Below are 9,552 nucleotides of genomic sequence, written 5' to 3' on the forward strand. Positions count from 1 at the left end.
TACCTGTGTTTTTATTTTTTTATTATTTCAGTTTATTGGCTGAAATTTATTGTGGACTCCAGAAATAAATTATAGATATTGCTATTAATTGACTAAATAAATATAAAGTTAAAGTATTTAAACAATAAGGATTAGTACAGCCCCTGTGATGAACTGGCGACTTGTCCATGATGTACCCCGCCTCTCGCCCAATGTCAGCTGTGATAGGCTCCAGCCCCACCGTGACCCTAGTTACGGTTACAGATAATGTATGTATGTATATATGGATTAGTACAGCACATGTTCATGTTCATTCATCCACTCCAGCTCACTTGGTTTTGTTGGAGAACTGCGCCCCCTGGTGGTGGTTTTGTGCAGTAGCATCTATGAACCAAAACATCAAATATTGAGCTCATACATTGACGTGAAGGCTGCACTAAAGCTTAGTTTACTCTGCACACTCATTTCCCTTTGTGTCCTTCACACATATATACATATTTTTTTTCCCTGTCACCGACTTTCTCTCCCCATCCACTAATTCTGTTTCCTTTCCCTCCTCCAGAGAGCCATGCGTGTCAGGAGCCACTCCATGGAGACCATGGTGGGATCTCATCGTCACAGGAGCCCCGGGGTAGGAGGTGGGGTCCCGGCCAGTGTAAGTGGAGGAGTATTGCCGCAGAGCACCAGCGAATGCACAAAGAGCACCTTCACTGTGAGTAAAAGGGTATAATGGAGCGAGAGGGGACGGGGATGATGAATAGTCATTTAGAATGAAAGGAGAGCTTGTGCCAGTCCATCTAGAAAGTGCTTTTACCCAAGGACTATAATACAGATAGTGAAATTACACATTTGTGTTGGTGCATTCGATGAGACAATGTCAACCAGTTAATTATGACATTTTTCAAGGGACATTTATTCAATCATAATTAGTTATTAAGAGTTTGTCACATTTAAGAAATAGAGAAACCTAAGACTGTACTCTGTGATCCTCAGCCTCCTGGGTTGTCAGCCAAGTCTCCTCTGAAGAGTCCAGTGAAACGGCGATCGGGCCTCTTCCCTCGTCTCCACTCCAGCACAGACACACCGACGGACAAACACACACGCAGGTTGGACTCATTGTTTCACAAGTCACTGCGTTTCCTTGTTAGGACACACACACCAACTTCCTGGAGTCCAGGAAGACACCCCTCGGTTGTTGTCGTTGATGTATTCTTTTGTCTGCAGTGACCAAAAGCCTGCAGAGAGCTGCCCGCTGTCACAGGAAGTCAGGTCTGAGACATCATCCAATCCCAGCTCACCTGAGATTTGTCCCAACAAAGAGAGGTAAGGCCAGTAGTAGTTGCTCAACACTCTAATTTCTGTAGAGAGAAATGGCTCAAGGCAAACCGAGTAAAGTTGGCCAACATCTGAACTAATCTGTACTGTCTATGTTTCCCACAACAGGCCGTTTATCAAGCTGAAAGAGTGCAGCAGCGGCAGACCAAACATTTCCCGTTCTTCATCCAGCACCAGCAGCTTCAGCAGCACCACAGGAGAAACAGAAGCTCTGGAAGAACTGGAGACAGTAAGGACAACCCTCATGGATGATGAGAAGAGAATGTAGAATAAAATCACAGTTCTGTCCAACAATGGTGTTAACATTAGAGAGAGGGTAGGGTTTAAAGTGGAGAGAGCAGAATTAAAAACAGGTTGATGGTAGTGTCAAAGCTTGCGTGGATGAAATAGTCTGTAATTACAGAGATCTGTCTAATAGAGAGTGTTGACTGTCAGCACGTTTATTATAGTGATCACAGCTCCTTTGCCTTGCTGTGTATCAGATGACACTGTCTGTCAAGTGTTATTTTCTATGAGAAATGTTGTCAAATCAGTCCCACGCACACCATTTAACTGTACAAGAATCAGTGTGCACAAATGCACAAATTGTTTAAGTCCTTTTGAATGCTGTGATGCATGATGTAGCATTAAAATACACCAGCGATCAAAGCAAAGTAAAATGCAGGCCTTTCTTTCCCTTTAAAAAACCTCCTCATTCAATACTGATTAGTTTAAAAGAATGGTTCAGTATTTTCTCAAGTACGCTTGCTCGCTTTCTTGCTGAAGCTTAGAAGAGAAGATCAATATCGCTCTTGTGTCTGTACAGTAAATATTAAGTTACCAGCAGCAGCTGTTTAGCTTAGCTTCACACAAAGACTGGAAACAGAGGGAAACAGCTACCCTGGCTCTGTCCCAAGGTAACCAATCAGCCTACCAGCACTGCTAAAGTTTACTGATTAATACACCAAATATTGTTTATTCAGTATCAATGTTGTGTCTAATATAATGTATAACAGCAAGTAGCGTTTTATTTTGAGGCGGGATGTGCTTTACTTTTTCTGGGAAAAACTGAAAGAAGCTCCTGGACAAGAAAGAGTCTGGCCCTGTTTCCCTGTGATTCTTTTTGCTAAGTTGGCTGACTGTAGCTTCAGAGTAGAGAGTATTTCTGCCAGGCTACCAGGCTGTAACATTCAACAAGCTGTATATTATACAGATGATCTTAAAAAGCCAAGTTATGAAGGCTCTTCACTGCCAAACATTCTTTCCACTTTCCACTTGTACTTCCTGCTGAACATTGAGAACCTTTGCTTACAGGAAGACTCAAGTCAACTTCAGCAAAATGTCACTTCCTTCAACTTACTGAGCCACTTCTTTCTTCTACATTTCATGTTTCTGCTCTTCCCATTCCCCAGGCCAGCCATCCATCTATAGCGTCCTCCTCTGCTTTTAGTCCTGCCCTTAGTGTCGACAGCCAGGGATCAGGTACCCCTGTCATCATGTGCCGCAGTCCAACAGGTAAACCTGCAATTTCACATGCAGACATAGATGGTATTTAGAGCCTACTGTCAACATTAAACAGAATGAATGAATGATTTTTGTTCTCTGATGAGCTCTTCCTTCCTTTCTTTCCTGCATTTCCTTCACCCACACTTAGCAGAAGGGAGAAGTAAGACGTCACCCAGGTCAAACTTGAAATTCCGTTTTGACAAAATGAGCCACTCGTCCACAGCTGTAAGTCTTGCAATGCCTGAATGTTCTTGTAAAGCATTTCTTATTGTCACAAAGTGCTGATGAAACATGGAAACATTTGAAGGTTGCAACTTTTTAAAGCAGAACCTCCTGACACATGAGTTAACAAAATTAGCGCAGCAGGCTGGAGGCGGTACGAAAAAATAGTCCCTGTGTGTGTTTTTTAAAACACCCACTGTCCATCTTTTGGACATCTCATTATGTCCAGATCACTGTAATGTCATTGAAACAGTGGGGCTGGTGTTAGCTAATAGAACTGAAAGATGCACTCTGTCTGTCCTCTAACCGACCCCTCTGTTCACTTCTGTCTTTCAGTCGGAGTAGCTTTGTGGAATGGAAATAACAGACTTGCACAATAAAGGGACTGCGCAGGCTGATGGAGCTACAAGAGAAACCATGACAACAACAACAACAACAACAACAACAACCACAAAATCACTGTAGAATCATTTCCCTAAAGCCAAGGATAATCTGACAGGATTACCAACTGCTCCAGAGTCCCCACACACTATAAACTAACTGACAATACTGTGAGTGTATAGTGAGGAGAAGCAGCTGACATGTTGGCTTTCTTTTTAACCAGCCTTTAGCTACGTAAATAAGTCCATACTTTGCCAATGTTACAAGTTGCTGCATCTCAGTTGTTAATTGTTCACATCACATTAAAGTCCTAGCATGGCTGTAATACTGTGAGTGTAGGCCGAGCTAGACTCCGCCACAGCTTTTTCCTCGAGCATATTGTTTAAGAGATAGACACAGTGATCTAGGTGAATGGTAACATGAGACTATGGCTGAACTGTTACTCCTTATATAGCTGACTGCTGAGTGCTCAGTGGAAAGGATGTCAAAGAATTATCAGACACCCGGATGTTTCCTTTTGCCTTTTCCCTTGAATGGTACGTCTGGGATCAGTTCCTCTTTTGCCTAAAAAAAAAAGTATGCAGACACACACATGCACAGAAACATATTGGAGTTTCGGTTCTCCACTGTTAAGGCGTGAACTCGTTCATGGCACATAAAAATGCTTTTCTAGGGAACATCTTTGATTTTGGAGATGCTTTCGTAACTTTGCTAGCTGATCCTTTATGTCTGCTGCACTATAAACACGAAGAAACTGAATTCATTGCTGAAATTCAGTCGACACCTATGACAGCATTTCTGTATCCGTGAGGGTAACTTCAAATCCCTGAACTCAAGTGCTTGGCTTGCGGAAATTAGCTCAAATAGGGCACAGTAGGAGACACTGCCAACACATTTCGCCATAAGCTTATTTTAGCCAAAGCTGCGCCTTACAATCTATCAAAAGCCCTGTTCACCACTGATGCGCACTCTCTCTCTCTCACTCTGTGTCTCTCTCACTCTGTCTTTCTCACTATGTGAGAAGATGAAAAAACATCTGGGTCTGGTTACAGCACAGTTGTGGGTAACCAATCAACACCCACATTTGCTGAAAATAGATATTGCACTTACTAAACATTTCACCTTCTGATACCTCCCCATTGAAGCTTGCAAGCTTGGTGTATCCGTGTTCATGTTAAGTGGACGTTTTTGACTGGAAAGTCTCTGGGGTTTTAACTTTCCACACATGTGAGCTGATGAAGATGACTTGAAAAAGATACTTCAGGTTAAATGAACCTTTGAACCACCTTTGGCAAAAACACTTTGAATGTGAGCTTTTTTTTTTTTTTGGTCGTTTGTTTGTTTTTTGTATTTTTGATTTCATGCTTTGTTAGTCGTTATTACGAAATCTTTTAGAAGTAAATTGCAAAACCAGTTGCTTACAAGCACAACAGGACGATAGGTCTACTCTACTCAACTATACCATAGCATTAGCCTGGAACTGCACAAACTAGAAGAAAAGTGGGAGTGTGCTAATCAAGAAAAAGCTTAAAGACACACAGATGTGTTTGTACGAGAGGCTGTTAGGGACATTATTCAGATTTACCACATATATACATGTACGTTTCCTAGGAAACCAAACTCATTTTCATACTGGAGCTCGCTGGATGGTGTCTAAGGGCTGGAGAGCCACTGTTAGCAGTTTTGGGGTCAGGTTTTAAAGGGCTGAGATCCCTGCCTGGACCCACTGGAACATGCTGGTGACCAGTGATGGGATTTGGGTTAGGCTCAGACAGGCTGCTGGAGATATTTTTTGAAGTGAATGCAATATGCTTCTATAGTTTTCATTATAGTGTGCGAATGAGTTTAGTGTATGAGAGAGGAAAAGTATATATATTTGCATGGTAATTATGAATTATGTCCCTAATGGCCTCTCATATATATATTTCCTACAGTATGTGACCAAACAACCAAGCTAGTAGGTCTTTGGAGGAATGTCTATGTACTCTTGCTGTTTAGAAAACCATTCCTGTTGCTAAGAAGACAGCTTAATAGTGTGTGAAGTTATGTCACATGAAAGTCAAACCCAGAGCGTTTAAAACAGTTCGTCCAAATGACAAACGTCTCATTTGTAATTTAGGTGACTTTTTGACTTGCCAGGAAGCTGTTGAGTTGCTTGAGATGTCTGTCTCTGACTAGAAGCTGGTGTGTGCTGAGTTATTGTAGATCAGTGATTACCTCGAGCAAGGGAAGCAGAGACAGAAACTATACAAAAGCGTGACGTTCAGATGTCATTTAGTTTGTAGCAGGTATCGCCTAAATGCCCTGCAGCCTTTTCTCTGTTAATATGCTTAATTTATTAAAATGATCTTCTTTTGCATTGATGTCATGTAAAAATGTAACTGCAGAGTACGCTAATTAATAAGATAAAATGATTAAAGGAAATATATATTAATTTAAAAGATGTCTAAACATGTATATGTATATTTGGTTATGTAACGTGCCATTGAGAATTTATTCTAAAATAAAATGTTGTATTTTGTGTCATTTATGTGTTATGTCATTTTTTGAAATTTCACATGGCACTTGTAAGCTTACAACACAATACCAGGGCGTCCCACTGTGACTGTGTTCATACTTTAATACTGCATGTATACGAACACCTCAGACATTATAATTATGTTTCACATTTTAAACACTGCAATACCTTGAAACAGGACTGCATTTCATGTTTTGCTTGTCTGCATCCACAAAACAATAAAAGTGTTGACATGAGTGAAATTATAGCACAACACTCCCTGCATCCCCTCAGGGTGGTTCAGCTGACAGATGCATTTCCTCATTATCTGCTCCACTTGCTAAGCTACGTGAATATGATGGATCTTTGGCATCTCTCTCTACTTCAAAGTCCATTACTCTGCTGGATCCTTTCACGTATTATTTTGTCCTCTGCTTTAGCGTTTTGTCATATGAAAGCGAAAGCTTGAGTTCAGGAATGATGCAATAGATAGATACAAAGGGCAAAGGGCAGGGAAAATAACAGAAAAACACGTAAAGAGGTAACAAAAGTAAGTCCAGCCATTGTCGCAACTCTTATGAACAGGTTGTGACTGATCAGGAAAAACAGACAAAATTAACACGACGGGAGCTGCGGCCACAGGCTGCCGCCTCGCACAGCGCCAGGTGACGAATGAGTATTACAGTTAAATATTCTTCTGAATGTTTCAAAGATGCAGTCCTGCCACTGTGAAGCTTCCAGGTCTCATGGCTCCACATCATATGTTTCCCAAAGACATCAATTATGAAGTAGAATTCCACAAAAAGTTTGAATTAATCCTCAGCAGATAACTTTCCACCTCCACCTGAGGCAAATCTGAGGGATGAATACACGGTGGTGGGCGCAGGCTCTCTGGTGGGTCCCTGTTGTCTCAGTACACCCTGGGATATGTCTGCATACACCACCTGTAACATCACAAATGGAAAAAAAACAGTTATGAAAGCACATACATGGGGTCACATGCATGGACTACAGGCATATTCAAGGCTGGTCAGGGGGAAACACATGGTGTTGATTTGATTTACCCACCTCTGTTTTCTGCTGGAACTTGGGGGGCGCTCTTTTCTTTTCTACTAAAAGAAGAGACAACACTGTGAATAGAGCAGGTTTCACAATGATACAGTAACTTTATTAGTGCCTCAAGCTACAAAGTATGTTGTGAAATATTTGTTGTGACATGTTCTCCCCTGTTTATGTGATACTCCCTCATTGTTCTTGTGTATTTGTTTCTCAAGCTTTGTATAAATTGCTTCTTCTTCTTCTTCTTCTTCTATATAATCTTGTGTGCTTCATAAAAACTTTGGAACATTGTTGAACTGAGCTCTACTGAAGTAATAAATCACTAGATAGTAAAAAAAAAAATGAAATACCTTTGTGAGCGGAAGTGCTACGTTTCTGGGGTACTGGGCACCGAGCTGGAATCTGTGGAACTGGGTGTGGTTGGTCTCTGTTAACAGCTGCATGTGAGGACAGGGTCCTGGGAAGTGGCTGAGGATTGACTTTTGAACTCAGACAACGAGCCAATCCCAGAATGATGGGAAGACAAAGAGAAGCACTGGCACAGACCAAAACCCTGTGCCATGCATTCCTCCGAGAGGGGACAGCTGAGGGAAGGACACAGATTAAAAATGCATTAATGCAGACACACGCACATCCCAATACACACTGACACACATTTAACCATTATGTGTGATTCTACATACCTGCAGTAACGTTCAGTAACGTAAGATGTCCCCGTTCAATTTCACCGTTATCCCATTTAACCCTGCATGCATAGGTACCTTCGTCTGATTGGTCAACACTCGGAAAATCCAAAATTAGTTTAGTTTCATTGGCTGAGATATTCACACTGATCAAATGGTGCCTCTCACTTTCTTGAACAGTGAAGAAATCTGTTGAATTACGTATCCAGTCTCCCTTCCAGGTGGCTCCACAGTGTTGGACCACGCAGGACAGAGACAGATTACCTCCTGCTGGCACACTAAATGTGTTTCGTTGTGCCCGAACAGTCTTGTCACATTCCTCAGCAAAGACACCTAAGAAAAAGGAAGTTTCACATAACTTTTATTGCAGTACATTACAAAAGCGCACACGTGCACGCACACACACACACACACACACACACACACACAGTAACAGTAAAAAATAAAAAACGAGTAACAGTGAGATATGAGATAATTTAGGTTTTAGATCAGTTTAGATCAATTAGACATGCACTTAACAAATAGTTAAAGGTAAGGTAGTTAAGGTAAAAACTGGAAGACCAGACATAAAAAATATCAACAATACCAGCTTATTTTAAAAAGATCTAACAGACTGAGCAGCTTTCACAAACAAGGATTCAAAGGCATATGACTATGAAGTCATGGCCTACCAAATTCCTCAAAAGTGACATAATATATTGTGTTTAATTTATGTCTTACCAGTATAGAGAAGACAGAGACAGCTGATGGCACCAAGGAGGTAGTTAATCATGTTGTCCTGTAACAGTGTGTTGGTCACAGTTCCTTTTTCTGTACAGATGAAGTCTTCATGCCAGTGCTTGTCGAAGGCTGTGTAATACGCATAGCTTTGCTGTCGTCGGTTGGGAGTTCATCAGCTCAGTTCTTTCTCTTTCTTTATTTTCCTGACTCAAACTCATTTGACAGTTTTTTTCCTGTGTCCTGTTTCAAGTAGTAAAGGAAGGAAGTGACCCAGTAATCCACACACACACACACACACACACACACACACACACACACACACACACACACACACACACACACACACACACACATACACACACACACACACACACACACACATACACACACACACACACACACACACACATACACACACACACACACACACACACACACACTCCGCACAATAAGTAATTACAGGAAATAAATGTGAAAAGGGCCGGTTTCAAGGAAAAGCAATTTAGAAAAAGAAAACTGAGTAATATAGAAACAAATTAACTTCTCTGTTTCTGATGCATTTGCACTGTAAATACAGTTTTATGTGTTTATGTATTTCATAAGTAGTTTACATACAAGCCCAAAAAAAAAAAAAAACCCACTTACAATATCTCACAATATTTCCATTTAGTGTGTTAGAGATGTAACAGCATGGTAGCAGAGTTTTGAAGACATAGGGAAGGGGAGCTCCAGCACTGCCACAGCATAGGTGTTCAGTCTTTCTCTCCCCTGTACACTACATTCACAAAGAGCAAGGCGACTGATTTCCAGAAAAAAAGAAACTTAACCTTCAAAATAAAAGCCAGTGGTCACTCTTAAAGAAAAAAGCCTTTTAAAGGGTGGCAATTTTTTTCAACTCTCGCTGTAATCATTTCACCTGTTCATACTGGACATTAACAAACCCAATCCTTCCGTGTGCTTCTGGTGGAGCCGAGTGAGTACCACTTACAAATGGTTGCAAGCTGTGGTTGTATTTTGGTCAAATTTAACCGGATGATGCGTACTGCATTTATTATGTCTGGCTTGACTTTCGGCGCGCTTGTTTAACGTTGCTCCGTGCCTTCCCACTCACATGATTTGTGGGAATAACAGAGGAAGTGAGAATCATTTGTTTTGATGATTTATTTGATGTGTTTATTTTGTCACTTGGGT

At 41.2% G+C, this 9,552-nt stretch overlaps 2 protein-coding genes across 13 annotated transcripts in view; one reads left to right on the forward strand and one right to left on the reverse strand.

Annotated features, from left to right (window-relative positions):
- The window catches only part of rap1gap2a (RAP1 GTPase activating protein 2a), an 81,745-nt gene extending 75,819 nt beyond the window's left edge, over positions 1–5,926 (forward strand). For 9 of the 11 annotated variants that reach the window (XM_027279938.1, XM_027279937.1, XM_027279939.1 and 6 more), the window contains 7 exons: positions 542–691; positions 973–1,085; positions 1,204–1,302; positions 1,423–1,543; positions 2,706–2,808; positions 2,948–3,024; positions 3,358–5,926. In XM_027279938.1, the coding sequence (XP_027135739.1) occupies positions 542–691; positions 973–1,085; positions 1,204–1,302; positions 1,423–1,543; positions 2,706–2,808; positions 2,948–3,024; positions 3,358–3,366 (672 nt within the window). In that variant the 3' untranslated portion in view covers positions 3,367–5,926. The remainder of the gene's footprint in view (positions 1–541; positions 692–972; positions 1,086–1,203; positions 1,303–1,422; positions 1,544–2,705; positions 2,809–2,947; positions 3,025–3,357) is intronic. The other 2 variants (XM_019256596.2, XM_019256597.2) reach the window with 1 other exon arrangement.
- Positions 5,927–6,004: 78 nt separating this feature from the next.
- On the reverse strand, positions 6,005–9,199 carry si:dkey-52l18.4 (hypothetical protein). 2 transcript variants are annotated; one of them, XM_010739035.3, is made up of 6 exons: positions 9,007–9,199; positions 8,362–8,601; positions 7,642–7,974; positions 7,309–7,542; positions 6,968–7,008; positions 6,005–6,843 (listed from the first exon to the last, which is right to left on the reverse strand). In XM_010739035.3, the coding sequence occupies exons 2-6, from the start codon at positions 8,411–8,413 to the stop codon at positions 6,712–6,714; spliced, it is 792 nt and encodes a 263-aa protein (XP_010737337.3). In that variant the 5' UTR covers positions 8,414–8,601; positions 9,007–9,199; the 3' UTR covers positions 6,005–6,711. The 2 variants fall into 2 exon arrangements, with proteins under 2 accessions (XP_010737337.3, XP_019112146.2); XM_019256601.2 differs by having other exon boundaries at positions 6,968–7,011; positions 9,007–9,194.
- Between the last annotated feature and the right edge of the window lie 353 nt (positions 9,200–9,552).

The sequence above is a fragment of the Larimichthys crocea genome, chromosome VII (genome assembly GCF_000972845.2).
Source record: "Larimichthys crocea isolate SSNF chromosome VII, L_crocea_2.0, whole genome shotgun sequence".
NCBI lineage: Eukaryota > Metazoa > Chordata > Actinopteri > Sciaenidae > Larimichthys > Larimichthys crocea.

What these genes read in the sequence shown, in the direction of transcription:
- si:dkey-52l18.4 (XM_019256601.2), bottom strand. Translation starts at nt 8,413, where the DNA reads ATGATTAACTACCTCCTTGGTGCCATCAGCTGTCTCTGTCTTCTCTAT. An exon ending in TCTCTGTCTTCTCTATACTG is followed by an intron (nt 7,975 to 8,361) that starts GTAAGACATAAA and finishes CCTTTTTCTTAG; the next exon opens with GTGTCTTTGCTGAGGAATGT. An exon ending in TAGCACTTCCGCTCACAAAG is followed by an intron (nt 7,012 to 7,308) that starts GTATTTCATTTT and finishes CTCTTCTTTTAG; the next exon opens with TAGAAAAGAAAAGAGCGCCC.